The sequence below is a fragment of the Carlito syrichta genome, unplaced genomic scaffold (assembly GCF_000164805.1).
Source record: "Carlito syrichta isolate Samal-C Ts95f unplaced genomic scaffold, Tarsius_syrichta-2.0.1 Scaffold138904, whole genome shotgun sequence".
In the NCBI taxonomy this organism is placed as follows: Eukaryota; Metazoa; Chordata; class Mammalia; order Primates; family Tarsiidae; genus Carlito; species Carlito syrichta.
This window is the reverse complement of record NW_007083000.1, coordinates 8,921-25,279: the sequence shown is the minus strand read 5'-3', so window position 1 is coordinate 25,279 and position 16,359 is coordinate 8,921. Positions and strand designations below refer to the sequence as shown.

Genomic DNA, 16,359 nt, shown 5'->3' with positions numbered 1-16,359 from the left:
TATAGCTGTATCCAAGGTCACACAGTTACTATGTATCCAACCAGAATTGGAATCCAGATTTATCTGGCAATATGGCCTGAGCTTTTAACCAACTTGGCCTTTTTTAAAGGTTTCTCACCAAGAAGGTGGGTCTTTTGTTTTGAAAGATATGATAACTCCATTGCTTTTCTAAGACTCTTTGAGAAGAGATCTAACATGTTCACTAAGAGCATGGGCAGCGAGACCTCATCTCTACAATAAATCAAAAAATCAGCCGGGCGTGCTAGCGCGTGCCTGTAATTCTGGCTACTCGGAAGGCTGAGGCGGAAGGATCGCCGGAGCCCAGCAGGCGAGGCTGCAGTGGCTGGGAGCGGCCACTTCACTCCAGTCTGGGCGACAGAGTGAAGCTCCAACTCAAAAAAAAAAAAGAGAGTATTGGCTCCAGGGTCAGTTCCAGTTTAGTTTCTGTGCCTTTGTCACTAACTTTCTAGCTATGTGACCTCATTTAAAATAGTAGTCATAATACTACCTGATTCTTTGAGTGATTATGAACATTACATAATACGTGGGTCATGATTATAACAGTATCATCTTATATTGTTGTTATTATTATTATTAGTTATTTTGAATCAAAGCTAAATAAAGAACTTGGAGAAAGGAAAGACCCAGATTCTGGACTTGGTACCACTAGCTTTGTGGAACATCTGGTTCCTCCTCTATAAAACAGTGATGCCTGCCCTGCCCTCTTCACTAGGTCCTGAGATAAATACTGTGTAAGAAAGCACTTTGCAGTGGAAATTGTTATAAAGCCATAAGATACCTTTTAGAAATAGTAGGTCTCTCTACATAGCTTTACAAATGCTATCCAAGAGAAATAGCTTCACTTCCTCATGTATAATTTGGGATTATTTATTGATCAATTATAGATTGTGTTTTGTATGCCTTCTGTTTTTAAAACTTTATGTATTTTAAATGATTTAGAAAAGCAGTTGAATGTGCCATTTAAATTTTCTTACAGGATGAAACTGTAACAATAGAAACAGTCTTTCCATTTGATGTTGCAGTTAAATTTGTTTCTACAAAGGTATGTTCTTGCAAAACACACTGGAAATTGCATAGGTTATAGAAATTGGCTGAAAAAATAAAATGGATTAATGTAATTCTTGACAGACATTTTATCGTCTTCTGTGATAGTTTGAGCATCTGGAAAGGATTTATGCTGACATCCCCTTTCTGTTGATGACGGATCTTTTAAGTGCCTCACCCTGGGCCCTCACTATTGTATCCAGTGAGCTACAGCTTGCTCCTTCTATGAGAGCAGTGGACCAGCTAGAGTCCCAAGTCGACAAAGGTGAGGCTTCAGGTCATTCCTACTTAAACAGCAGAAAGAGTTGTGTGCATGTGAGTGTGGGTGTGTATGTGTCTGTGGGTGTGGGGGTAGGCTAGCAATGTAAGAGTTAGCTTTTTGCTAAGTGAGAGTGTTTAAGTCTTATATTCACAAAAGCAAATACATACAGAATTACGTAGAACGAGTAGCATTTACCATTTGCTTGAGTATATATGGTTTTAAAAGATCAGATTTTTTTTACTTTAAGGAAGTTACACTTTGAGAAATGTACTTGAAAGTAAAATAAGAATTTTTTATATATTTAAATTTTTAAAATATTGTTTTTTCTCATTAGTTTTTAACTAATGGTTACTGCTGTTTGTAATTTGAAATGGGAAAAAGTGTTTATTAAGGGATCCTTGGAAAAGACAGAGAAGTAGATGAAAAATTTTCTGAATCACCCAGCTAAAACAGTTTGCAGAACAGATGCTAACCCAGGACAAGAGCTTTCTGGTTCAGTGTACTTTGGACTTGTGTGCTTGAGCTATTAGAGGTGATAGAAATTAATTTGAATGTTAACCCAGAAAAATTATGCCTAACTATATTATGAGGTAAATATTGTGAGAAAAAAATCATGTTGTAGTCTAAAACCAAACATAATTGAGTTGTTTTATTTGCTCTATTTGTTTATCAACTACTTTATTTCTGTATTACAATGATCGAACACTGACTTACAGTGTTCAGTCATAGTTGATTTGTTTCACAGATTAAAATTAGATACACAGTTATCAGAATTACAACATTTTTGCATTTGGTCTGAATATAAGTTTCAATATCTATCAGCCAATGAATTTTTATGGAGTGTTTCAGTAAAAGGCACCAGGCTAGGCTCTCAAGAAGACACCAACAAAATCAGGAAGTCTCATTCTCTGTATTCTAGAAAACTCCACATAAAGGAGGGACTGTTTTCCCTTGGAATAATAGAATAATTGGATTTTTACACAATCTCTTGGCATCAAGTCTTTACCTAAGATCAATAGATAAAAATCAAACATGTCCCTAAACCTTTGTATTGAAATACTAAAAATATGATCTACGTCCTGTAAAGTAATAATAAACATATTTTGCTTTCAGAATGACTTTATACATTTTTTCCATGTCTCCTTGAAACATGGGTTTCTCTTGTGTTTTTGGAAATCATTGTCTCTGATTCTACTTTGTTTTTCTGTCCTCTCCTTTTCTACTCACTCTACTAATTTGGTATAATCATGAACTTTATAGTCAGACTGAGCTAGATTTTGATGAGAATCAAAACCTCTGAGGTCCTACCACTTGCTGTTTTGTTAACATAGATGGTTCATTTTGTTCCATCACTTCTTAGAGTTGAAAGATTGTATATGAAATAATGAAATAACATATATAAGGTAATATGAAATACCTTAGCTCAGTTCTCATCTTCTAACAGCTTAATGAAAGGAGTGGTGGCTCACGCCTGTAATCCCAGCACTTTGGGAGACAGAGGCAAGAGGATTGTCTGAGTCCGGGGGTTCGAGACCAGCCTGGGCAACTTGGCGAGCCCTCATCTCTATTATAAATCAAAAAAATGAGCTGGGCGTGGTGACGCATGCCTGTGGTTCCAGCTACTTGGAAGGCTGAGGCAGAAGGATCGCCTGAGTCTAGCAGGTCAAGGCTGTGGTGGCTGTGAGCATGCCGCTGCACTCCAGCCTGGGTGACAGAGTGAGACCCCTACTCAAAAAAAAAAAAGAGAGGGAAAGAAAGAAAGCTGGTGATCTGTCTGTTCTTGCTGACTCTTTTTCTTTAAATATCAGTCGTGCATATGACCCTGACTTTGGTTTCCTTTTTCTTCCTCTACACATCCTCAGCTGCCACACAACCTCTAGCTGTCTGCATTCCCTAGGCCAATTACAGAGTCACCATACATCTAATCCAACCTAAAAACTGCAGAGAAAAACTGCATTCCTCCTTGATAGCCACATCCAGCCCAGCACCATGGTCTGCCTTCTGAATGTCTCTTGAGTCCAGCTTCTCCTCTGCACTCTCACTGCCATCCTCACCACTTCTCACCTGGTCCTTGGAAGTAGCATCTTAGCTCCCTTCCTCCTTGCCAGTGGTTCTCTCCATATTCTGCCTTTCATATTACTGCTAGAGTTTGATTGCTTAAATTACTCTTCTGAACTTGTCATGCTTGCTTCAAAAAACTTCATGACACAGAAGACCTCATCCAGTCAGTCTCTGGCTCACCTTTCCAACTGTTTCTATGCCAGACTCTCTAATTTTCTTTACTGTTTCCCAGACCTTAACCAAGGCAAAAATTACTGCATTCATCAAACATTATCCCCCTCTATTTTTGAACATATTATTACTTTTGTCTAAAGCCTGCTCTCTCTTTTTCAACCTGTTGAGTCTTGCTTGCTCTTCTGGGCTTATGTAAGGTCTAATTTCATAAAACTCCCAAGCAGGGCTAAGCACTCTTCCTGCTTTACTCCCATGGCATTTTGTATCTACTTATATTGTAACACTTAACCTATCATACTACCAGGTGAGAAGTGGTGAGGATGGCAGTGAGAATGCAGAGGAGAAGCTGAACTCAAGAGACATTCAGAAGGCAGACCATGGTGCTGGGCTGGTTGTGGCTATCAAGGAGGAGTGCAGTTTTTCTCTGCAGTTCCTGGTTTGGATTGGATATATGGTGACTCCCTAATTGGTCTAGGGAATGCAGACAGCTGAAGGTGTGTGGCAGCTGAAGATGTGTAGAGGAAGAAAAAGGGAACCAAAGTCAGGATCTGGCACATGATTAACTTAAAGAGAAGGAGTCAGCAAGAACAGACAGATCACCAGTATTTTTATGGCTCCCCTTCTAGACTCTGTGTCCTATTGGAGCCAGCGCTGTGTCTTACTCATCTTCATATTGCCAGCATTATAATAGTTGGTTAATAAGTGTTTATATTAAGGAATACTCTCTGTTTTGAGCCTCCAGTGTATTAGTTTCCTATTGCAGCTTTAACAAATAACCACAAAGGTAGTGGCTTGAAACGATAACACAGGTTTATTGTCTAAATGTTCTGCAGGTTAGAAGTCTGGGAACTTACTGATGCAAATATTCCCGAACTTGGAAAATCTGAAATCTGAACCACTTCTGGTCCCAAGCATTTCCGATATGAGATACTCAGCCTTAAAAGATGGTCTCACTAGCAGCATTTACCCTGCCTCATTGTTGCCTAATGTGGCTCCCGACCTCTGTGTAAGGATGCTCTCCTCCTGCCTACTTTATAGGGACCAGAAGTGGTTCAGATTTCAGATTTTTCAAGTTCTGGAATATTCGCATTATGCTTAGTGGATGAGCATCTCTAATCCAAAAATCTGAACATGACCTCTGAGTGTCATGTTGGCACATGAAAAGATTGGGATTTTGGAGCATTTTCAGGATTCAGATTTTCAGATTAGAGATGCTCAACCTGTGTGTGTTTTCTCAGAGAAAGCCAGAATTTTCTGGAATGGCACTTTAAGTACTTTAAGGGTAACTAAAATTTTCTCTTTTCTTTTTTCTGCCCCAAAATGTTTCCTTTGGAGGAATGAAATAATTTGGAAAAAGGAAAATAATCACCATAGGGTGTTATTCTGTTTCCAAGCCTCTCCTGCTCATTAGTTTTAGTAGGACTTTGTCACAGCTGTATTGATGCCTCACTGGTTATTACTGTAATGGATTAGCAAAATCAATGGATTCTGTGAACTTGACAAAGTCATTTAACGTCTCTGGGCCTTAGTTTCTAAGTCTCTATAAGTACTATGTAATCGATAAGGTATTCCTTCTGTGTTATGCTCCTTGAATGTGAAGTTCTCCCTGACAGACGAAGCCACGGCTAAGAATGCTCAAGACTCGTCCTTATAGTTGTCTTGCAGGCGGGGGAGAGTGCTAGTGAGTGCTTTTGTCTTCGGTGCCCATCTCTCGGAAGTGCTGAAGGTGGAGCAGCGACGGGGCATTATATAATCTCCTGGAAGAGGTAAAAAAACCAATTTTGTCTTTCTCCAATGTCTCTGTTGCTCTGATACCTTTATTATTTGCCATTGTCAAGTAGTTGTGAACTTCTGTCATTCTGAAGAACAAGATAGAAGTCACGCGGATAGGACTGACCATTTGTGAAAAACGTAGACTTTTTAGATGACTAAACTTTGATTTGTGTTTGTTGCAATTTGTGACTTATATGCTAATGAAATTTTAGCCCAGCTAAATTGGTACACAAAGGGTATCTGTGTAAGAACATTTATAGCAGTGCTGATTATAATAATAAAAAGTTAGAAAAATATGAAGTGCCCATAAGTAAGAAAGTGAATAAACTATGGAGCATTCATGCAGTGGAATATTTTATTTATATATAGATATATAGAAAATGTGTGAGCCAGGACTACACTTGTCAACAACTTTGTAAAGTGAAAAACAAGCTACAGATGAAAATGTGAATTGCATTTATATGACATTGAAAGATATGTAAAGCATGCTATATGTTTCCTAGGACTACATACATAATTTGGAAGAGTGTAAAGAAATACGCGAGAGTGATAGATGCCAACTTCAGGCTAGTGGTCAACTCTGGAGGGAAGGGTTGGGGGTTGCAAGCAAGATTTAACGGTAGTGGTGTGTTTTCTTTCTTATATTGGGAGGTGGGTATGTGGTATTTTAAGTGCTGTTCTGTTGGTGTGGCTTAATTATTTTTATAAGTTTTAAGACAATAAAATTTATTACTTAAAAATGAGAAGGGAATCAGGTATCAATTTAAGGCAGTGTTTTATATAACAAAGTAATGTATATAAGTTAATTATATAACTTATTTAAGTTATATAATGATTAGGAAGACCTCAATGTTATAACCATCACTAAAAGGTTACAAACTATAAAAATTAACTGAAATATAAATTTTTAAATGTAAAAAATAATTGAAGAAAATTCAGAACATTACTTTCAAACCTTGAAAGAATGTATGTTTAGTATATGTAATTGCATGGCATCATTACTTATTATTCTCATGCTATAGATCGTATGCAAAACATAAAGAAGGAGAGTTTCCTGGTTTTGTTTTCAGGAAGAGCACTGATATATAAATCTGACAAAGGTGGAAAATAAAGAAAACAACGACAGGCCAGCAGTTCTCAAACTTTTTGGTCTCAGAACACCCTTACGCTTTGAAAAATCGTTGACACCTCAAAGAACGTTTATTAGAAATTAAAGCAGAAACTTTAAAAAAACAAAGATGGAGAACTATATAATTTTATTAAGAAATAGAAAACTTTTTTTCCCTGAATTTACCATATTGATGTTTAATTTAATATGTTTTTAGGTGTTAAAACAGCTATTGTAAATATTGTAAATGTACTAAATTATTCCATCATGGTAGTGTAATGATACAGAGATAGATTTATTTATTACTGGTGAAGGCTTAGATGCTGGTTGCCTTTGCTCTAATAGTGTTCACCTAACGTCAGCTGTCCTGCCCCTAGATACAGATACCTCACAGGAGAGTTCCCCAGCAGGCAGGGATGCCAGCCACCCCTGCATGTCACTTTCTCACGTAACAGAGGGAAAATATTTCCGTTTCATCACGTTACTTTATCTCCGCAAATGTTGAAATACCTCTGTATTTGTTTTAATAGTAAAATATGTTTAATTCTTTAGTTTCTACTGTGTACTTGTAGTGAGTCACTTCAGTCCTCTTTAAAGTCGTCTGGGCCCATCTGTAAACCATCCTCAATGTGTTAGGAAATTTGTATCATAATGTAAATCACTACATTACTCCTACACTGAGAAAGTGTTGCTACCAAAATGCTGTATTAAATGGTGTGCCTTATGATTGACAGTCTGACAGTCCTCTTGATGTCACCCTACGCTGGTAACAAATAGTATCCATTGGTAGGTTGTAACGTCTATTACTCAAAACAAAAGTGGGATTCTAAAAGCTCTTCACAAAATTACTTCCATTAATAAACTTTTGGGAAATGAATAAATAACTTATATTTCCTTTTAAACTAACTGGCAAATACACATGTACCCTGTTTTTGATTTATTAACTTCTTACATAAAGCATGAGTTTAAAAAGAGTGACTTTTTTCCACTGTAGGACATCAGCCATGGAGAACATCCCCGTCATCAGTACAGTCATCACTCTGCCACATGTGATTGTGGAAAACATCCCTCTCCATGTGAACGCAGGTAGTGGGATTCAAAGTTTACTTGATAATAAGGATTCAGTACCAATATTTATTTTAGTGTTTAAGATTTTGTTTTTTAGCTTTCTATTATGGAAATTTTTCAACATTTGTAAAAGTAGATTATGACCAGTCTTGTTTCACCTCCATTTCAGCACACTGCTCCTATCCCTATTATTTTGAAACAAACCCCAGATATCATTTCAGCCATAAATGTTTCTGTATGCCATAACTCCAGTTCCATTATCATGACTTTAAAAATTAGCAATAATTTTTAATATCATCAAATTCCAGTGTTGGAATTTCCCTAGTTGATGCTGAATTTTTTCAGTTTATTTTGAAGTCTGTATGCTGCAATTAATGAATGAGTCTCATACTGTCCATCTATGACCTATGGGTAGCTCCACTATTAACCTCTCCATTATGTCTTTTCGGATGCCACTTTCTATCCAACACTTCCATCTTCTCTTCGTCCTACTTCTCCTCCTCTCTTCCTTGCAGAAGTCATTTATCCTGTAGAGTTTCCCACAGCCTGAATTTGCTGATTACATGATGTCATAGTTAAGTGTTTCTCTTTTCTATAAATTGGCAGTCTGTCTGTAGGCTTGTCTCTCAGACTCAGTTTCATGTCTTTGGCAAGAATAGTTAGTTAGTGGTGCATGCTTCCATAGGGAGGCACATAATATATCTGTCATTCCTTCTTTTTTTACTGGAGTACTTCTGTCAAGAGAAACTTCATCAGCTTGTTACCCTGATGTCTATAATGATTTTGAAAAAAAACAGTGTATAGTACTTCCTTCAGCAGCACATATGCTAAAATTGAAATAATACAGAGAAGATTAGCATGGCCCCTGCGCAAAGGTGACAGATTCATGAAGCGTTCCATATTTTTATATCTTAGGAAAAATAAAACAGCAGAATTGCAAAAAAGTAACATTGTAAACATAAATGAATGAATAAAAATTTTATTTACACTTTCACTAAAACACAACTTTAGCTTATTCTAGTTTAGGAACTGTGATTGATGTTTTTGGGAAATTTTTATAGATTTTAAAAATTGTTCCCAGCCGGGCTCGGTGGCTCAGCCTGTAATCCCACGCTTTGGGAGGCTCAGGTGAGTGAATTGCCTGAGCCCACGGGTTCGAGACCCGCCTGGGCAACTTGGCAAGACCTCATCTCTTGCCAGGTTAATAAATAAAAAAATTTAAAAATTAGCTGGGCATGGTAGCGCGCGCCTGTAGTTCCAGCTACTTAGAAGGCAGAGGCGGAAGGATCACTGGAGCCCAGCAAGTCGAGGCTGCCGTGGCCAGGAGCATGCCACTGCACTCCAGTCTGGGCGACAGAGTGAGACTCCGACTCAAAAAAAAATAAATTGTTCCTTAATATATTTCAGTTCCTGATAGCCAAGTTCCTTTGTAGGCCAATCATTCTTAGAAGGGCACTTACTTTCTTAGCCTGTTTTATCACGTAGTCCCGTGGCTATTGTCCAATCAAGGAATTTTCTTATCTGGCAGGAGTACAGTAATGTCATTGGTTTAAGTAATACTGTGCCTGTAGAATGAGATTTATTTTTAAAAGAACCCATAAATGGTGAGCTACTTTTTTAACCAAGAGAAACGTGTCATCTTTCTCTGTAGATCTGCCATCATTTGGGCGTGTCAGAGAATCATTACCTGTCAAGTATCACCTACAGAATAAGACTAACTTAGTTCAAGATGTAGAAATCTCTGTGGAGCCCAGTGATGCCTTCATGTTCTCAGGTCTCAAACAGGTACTGGTCATATCTTGTGTTGCTTATGTAGTCACAAAAGTGTTACCAGGAAGTGGAGAGCTATATGTTTAGTTTTTATGAATGAATGAATTATGGCTGACTGTGGTCCTATTGTTGATATAGTGAAATTTTTAAGCACTTTTTTGTTTTTGAGTCGGAGTCTCACTGCCACCTAGGCTGGAGTGCAGTGGTATGCTCATGGCCACCCCAGCATCAACCTGCTGGTGGGCTCCAGCGATCCTTCCTCCTCAGCCTTCCAAGTAGCCAGAGCTATGGGCGTGCGCTACCATGCCCAGCTATTTTTTTTCTTTTTAATTGTAGAGATGAGGTCTCACCATGTTGCCCAGGCTGGTCTCGAACCGTGGGCTCAGACAATCCTCTCACCTCGGCCTCCCAAAGTGCTGGGATTACAGGCTTAAGCTATCACACTCTGCCCAGCACTTTTAAAGATTAAGTAAAACTTCCTATAAAGGTGGGTTACACTTTCACATCATGAAGATCAGACATACAGGTTAAAGGTTCATAAGTCCTTGGGCTATATTGTATTAGAATTCCTGAATCTCCCCTTTGTTACTGGGGTATGTGTGTGTGTTACTTTGATGCTGGGAGGTATGACTATACCAGTATTAACAGCCTGTTTTTCTTCTGAACTGTCAGTGACATTTCATACAAATTTTGATCTTGCATATAATTTACTTACCTTTGATATGCTTAGATACAAATTTGCATCTGTGTTTAAAAATAACTTATCCGGGTTTTTTTTTTTATTTATTCAGTCAAATCAGAAGTGGAAAAGTTCATCAGTTTTAAAATGAGCAAATATAACACTGAGGCAAAACGATGCTTCGGTGAGAGTACTGTCCTCCCCTGTCAGAGGGATAACAGACACCCCTCAATAGTCAGCATTTTTTTTTATTAATAAGGGCATAAGACTGGGCACAGAGTGGCTCAAGCCTGTAATCCTAGCACTTTGGGAAGCCGAGGCGAGAGGTTTGCCTGAGCTCAGGTGTTCGAGACTAGCCTGGGCACCTTGGTGAGACCTCATCTCTACAATAAATCAAAAAATAAGCCAGATGTAGCGCACACCTGTAGTTCCAGCTACATGGGTGGCTGAAGCAGAAGGATTGCCCGAGCCCAGCAGGTCGAGGCTGTGATGGCTGTGAGCATGCCACTGCACTCCAGCCTGGGCAACAGAGTGAGACTCCAACTCAAGAAAAAAAGCGGGGGGGCATAATTAGAGGAACAAGCATGTCTTGATACCTAGAAGTATCTACCCTAACTAATCAACTGTGCTGTACATATTCTGAGTGCCGCATTTGTTGTTAATTGCCTAACAGTTGTACTGTGAAATATGCTGTATGTTCATGTGCTGGTTTACATTTATGGTATACAGTATTAACTATAATGCAAGCTGTAATATTTTGGTACACCTATGCATGTTATCCTTGACACATGCATTTACATGTACATTTACAAATGAGTAAGCTTTTCTTGAGTGTCTTTATCTTTTCCAAGTGTTGACTTATAGTTAGGAAATATAAAGATACCAAAAACCAGTTTTTATTTTCTGAAATATTGTTAAAGATTTTGGGGGTCACACCTCATCTACAAGTGTACATGCATAATGAAAATTTGTATACCTAACCCTGAATTGTACCCCACATATTTTAAATAAATAAATTAAAAGATTTTTCTTTCTTGAAGTTACTTACCTTAGCACAAAGTTAAAATCTTTATAAAGTGTTAGAAACAGCTAGTTTGTCTTATGTGAACATAATGTCTATTAATGCAAATTATCCCATAACATACTGTGAATGTAAAATCTACCAGGTTTAAGACACAATTTTAACTTTCTAGTGTTCTTATTCTTAAGGAGGTATAAGTTGCCTTTGTAGACCTTGGCAGAAATGGAGATATTATGCATTTCAATTTTACACATGTCCTGTCTGCCCTGTCCTAGCTTTGGACTAATTCAACCTTACATTTTGTAACCTGTCAGGAAGATGTAATAGGAGAGAATGAATGCTTCACCAGAAGGATTTGAGGGTTCAGTCTTTCATAAACAGTTGAGGGTAACAGCAAACAGCTTTTGCATCTCTTTGATTGTCTTTCTTGGTAACTTTTTATGATTTAGATTCGATTACGTATCTTACCTGGCACCGAACAGGAAATGTTATATAACTTCTATCCTCTGATGGCTGGATACCAGCAACTGCCATCTCTCAACATCAACTTGCTTAGATTTCCTAACTTCACAAATCAGCTGCTTAAGCGTTTTATACCTACCAGCATTTTTGTAAAGGTAAGGCTTAGACATATTCTGCTTTTTAAATTCAGTGTCTTAAACAGAAAGAGGACTTTTTTCATGTAATTTCACTGAACAATACTTTGAGACTCATGGTTTTGACTTTTTAGTGTATGAATTAGGCAATATTTCTATTCATTTCTATAAAATTACTATTATAGAATCTAATTACAAAGATTTTTATCAAATTATGATTTATCCTCATCATATCCTTAAACATGTTTTCTTCTTGGCTTAATAAACTATATTTAAAAATTGTAACTAGTTTTTAATCAAAATGAATTAACTTTTAATAACCTTAAACTTTCCTTGTTTTCTTTAACTGTAATACTCGATTTATTTTCTGAAAATAATCATCTGTCAGAGCCCATACTTTGGGCTATTTTAAAAAATTAAATAATGTTCAGGTCCCTACAATAAGAGTATTGTAGGATGGTCATAGTGTGTAAGAGAGTGTGAGCTGGATGAGAGGGATTCATTTAACTCAGCATCCCAGCTTCTGATTAAGTTATTCCAGATGCCTCAGAGTAGAGCCGTCCCTCCAGAGAGATCTGGTGCCTCCATTACTCCATCTATATGAATATTTATGACTTTAAATACACTTCAGTGCAACTTAAAAGTTTGCATTCCTTTTGGAATGACAAGGCATTGCTCTCCACTTCATTTTTTTCGTCTGTCTTAGAAACTGTCCCTTGTTTATATAACCAGGATTTGACAAATTGTAAATTAGTCTGTATTAGTGTATCTTTCATACTCTTCCAGCTTTTATTTTTCTAGATTTACACAACTTTTTTTTTACATCAGTAAAAATTCATTTTATTAACCCTTCCAGGCTTCTATCCCACAATATACTTTTAAATTGTAAAATAAAAATCTAATAGTTTTGGATCTCCATGTGTTGGAGCTGTGACTTTTTAAGCATTTTCACCCAGTCTCATCTGACTACACTTTTGTTGTTACTACACACTCTCATGTCTGAAGTCACCCTGCAGGGGAGAGGTCTTATTATAAGATGGGAAAGTGGAAGGAGACCGGGTGGTAATGTCCTCTTAGCTGTTGGATTTTCTGAAATTTGCTATTCCTAAACTTAGAATTACTATTTTTGTCATTGTGGAAGTTATGTGTCAGCATACAGACTTGGTCATATTCGAGCTGTTCAGAGGTAGCTTGTTTGAGATGCTAGAGTTACTCATATTGAGAGAGAGAAATTTTGGTTCCACCACTCAATCTCTTTCAGTCCTTGACTCTGGTACCTAGTAGACTAATCCCAACTAATGCTAGTCAGTCTTTTGATTTTCCTTCAAGGTAAACCTCTTCTAGGTAATGTTTAAATTCATAAGGAAAGGGTCCAGAAAGTAAACTTTCTTAAGTTTTAACATAATGATCTCTTTTCTAAGTACAAGTACTGTGCCACCTTCTAGAACTTGACTGCTGCCAAAAATGTTGACTGGAATCCTCAGAGCCAGCTCCTTTCTCAGTTAGGAAAACTTATAATTAAAAATTGTTGCCATTCCTCAGTGTGCACATAATATACATATTTCACAATATCATGTCATATACCATAAATATTTGTATATACAATTTTATTTGTCCATGAAAATTTCTTTTACCTGTCACACTCCTGGACAGTGACCGAGAATCATCATTTCCCACCTATTGAACAATCGCTGACTGAAATCACTGGCAATCCTCGTGCACTTTTTTAAATTTTAGAGCTGTGCTGTCAAGTACAGTAGTCACATGTTGACTCTAGAAGTTTCAGTTAAATTTAAAAATTACTTGGGTGCACTAGCCACACTTCAATAGCTAGATGTGACTAGTGGCTCCCGTATTGGACAGTGCTGTCTCAGATCAAGGTTGGATCCATATTTTTCTTCCTTTGCATAGACGAACTCAGCTTTCTAATTGCATGTTATATTCGTTTTCTGCCCTGCTTATAAAGCCGTGTTTGGCAAGGATCTGACTAGGTCGAGCCCTTACTTTGTTTCTGAAATCGAGCGGCCGCCATCAGTAAGAAAGCTTCAGAGTAGGAGTACAGACAGGAAGCTATTCTTCACTCATCTCCCTCCGCCTTGAGTGCCCGAGACCTGTACTTCCTGTGCATGTGTACGTGTACCCCCACACATGCCTGTGTACGTACATGAGCCCACAGCACAAGACCCAAAGCGGGAGCGCCCTCTTCACTGCCTCGGGACTCATTCTTCCTGAAGCACAACAGAGTCTTTTGATGGCAAAGTGTAGCGTTATTCCGTTTCATCTGCTGATCACCATCTCTCTTGTGCTTGCCCCACAGAGGTCTGCTGTTGTACAGCTGAGTAATAAAAATAAAATTCGTTACAAAAATTTTGTTCTTTTAGCTACTACATCACTCTCCGATGTGATGTTGTTAACCTGTCAGAAATTTTACAGCTAAAAACCAATGTTTTATTTATTTCTAGTCTTGACTTTTCTGGTGTGATGTCTTAAATGTTGCAGTCAGTGATCTTAGGGAGAAAGGCAGTCTTTGGCTATATCTCCTTCTGTCCTTATAGTACACATTGTTAGATACACTGCAGTCATTGTGGATCACTTTTTTTCAAGTAAGAAATTGGGAGACCTTGATTTCACAAAAGGAACTTCTCTGTCAGCTCAGGTTTCAGGCCTGCTTGCAGCTTGAGGAATAGGAGGGCCCTGAGCAAGAGGGGGAGAATAAAACTGTATCTGTTTGGCACGATACAGCTGAATGGTAAATGAGGGTCCTCCATATACCATCAGTGATAGAGCAGCAGGAGCTGCTGAAATGTCAGAGTGAAAGAGAAGCAGTGCCTGAAGTGGATTAGGCAGCTGGGGACGGCTGCCACAGCGTTGGAGAGAACTTCCAGGCTATGCCGGGCTACCCCCAGGTGCACAGGAAGGAGGAAGGTGGGATGGAAGGAGGAGAATAACCACTTTTATTTTGATGTTTACACGCCTTTTACTTTGTTTTTGTAAAGCAGTTTTAAGAAATTCAAAATCAGCTGGGCTCGGTAGCTCAGCCTGTAATCCCAGCGCTTTGGGAGGTGAGTGGATTGCCTGAGCCCGCAGGTTCAAGACCCGCCTGGGCAACTTGGCGAGACCTCATCTCTACAATAAATCAAAAATTAGCCGGGTGTGGTAACGCGCACCTGTAATTCCGGCTACTTGGAAGGCTGAGGCGGAAGAATCGCCGGAGCCCAGCAGGTTGAGGCTGCGGTGGCCAGGAGCGTGCCACTGCACTCCAGTCTGGGCGACAGAGTGAGACTCCAATACAAAAAAAAAAAGAAGAATTTCAAAGTCCTTTCGATTACTAGAACTGTTGTTGCCATGATGACTTTGCAAACCCATTTGTTGTTTCTGCTTTAAAGCCACAGGGTCGCCTCGTGGATGATACCTCTATCGCTGCTGCATAACGATCAAGACAGGCCCTTGGCTGTTCTCCCGGAGAAGCTGGGCAGAGCTGTGTCGGCGTTTCATTGTGAACTATACCTTTGATCATGGTAAAAAGTTAATCTTTTCTATTTTTTAATAGATGTTATACTTCTGTTGGAGGAGTTCATACTTAAAATATTAACAAAATCTGCCCTCTCTTACAGTTTCTGTAATAAATATTTGAAAGTTGTCAGTATGACATGAAAGGATATCAAACCATTGTTGTTAAAAGTCATTTGTGAATAATAAATGCTAGTAAAAGTAAGTGATTTTGCATATGCAATATCAGAGGAAATTAAGCATCCCAAATATGACTGAACAAAGAAAGGAAATGCACCAATACCTCTACGAGTAAAGTTCTGAATCCCCCATGAGTCTCTTTCACAGTTGGCCAAACTGGCGAAAAATCCATCCTCATAAATGCAGTGTGTTCAGAATACAGACACAACAACATAAGCAGTTGTATGACTGATGTGGGAAACTTCCAGAAAGTTTTAACCAAAGCAGTTTAATTAAGGTGTCAGAAATATATTTACTTTCCATCAAAAAATGTCAGATAGGTTCAGCTTGCAGGCAAAATGTGGCTTACTTATGAATCAGCTTCATATTCCTTGCGGTGTTAATAAGATCCTCATCTGAAAGGATCTGAATGCCACACATTCGGTTATAAGCCTAATTTCCTAAATTAAAGGTTTTAGGAAAAGATGCAGGATCTGAATAAGAGCTTTTGGTTATGTTGTGCAGTTTCAAAAGAACAATTTAAAACTCTTGAAAATTCATGTAAATACAAATCAACAGGTGAAAATCTTTTTTGTTAAAATATCTTAACAATTTAAAACTACCTGAATTTCTTGGAAAACTTTATTATTTAAAAAAGTGGAGGTATTGTAAAAAGGAAATAGTATGTAAATAAACATTTCTCTTTCAACTATGCCTGTGTGTGTCTTTTATTTACTTTGAGCTTGAGTTCACCTTCATGAAACAGCAGCTTCCTCAGAAGGCTGACATGAGCGTAGTGCAAACTTCAGATGGGAAGTGGGGGTATCTTTGTTGTAGAGCTGGCTCTGCTCATCTCTGGCGAGACTTGGGAGGACGGGCATTCTCTGTGACAACATGGCTTCCAGGCAGAGGCTGCAGGGGCATGACTCTGGAGTCTGTCCAGGATCAGACCCCTCCCCTGCTGCTTCTGGCTGGGTGACTTTGGTCAGATAACTTACCCTTTGTGTGTCTCAGTTTTCTCATGTAAAGGATGTAAATGGCAATAGCCTGTCTCACAGGCTTGTTATGGAGATGGTTTAGATTCATACACGAGAAGAGCCTGAACCATGCCTG

At 38.4% G+C, this 16,359-nt stretch overlaps 1 protein-coding gene across 1 annotated transcript; it reads left to right on the top strand.

The window, feature by feature from the left end:
• The first annotated feature begins 960 nt into the window (after positions 1–960).
• LOC103251309 (trafficking protein particle complex subunit 11-like) lies at positions 961–15,958 on the top strand. Its single transcript, XM_008049894.2, has 7 exons — positions 961–1,063; positions 1,174–1,330; positions 5,217–5,328; positions 7,438–7,529; positions 9,163–9,296; positions 11,431–11,598; positions 14,964–15,958. Exons 2-7 carry the CDS (start codon positions 1,219–1,221, stop codon positions 15,006–15,008), a joined length of 663 nt encoding a protein of 220 aa, XP_008048085.2. The 5' UTR covers positions 961–1,063; positions 1,174–1,218; the 3' UTR covers positions 15,009–15,958.
• Positions 15,959–16,359: the final 401 nt, after the last annotated feature.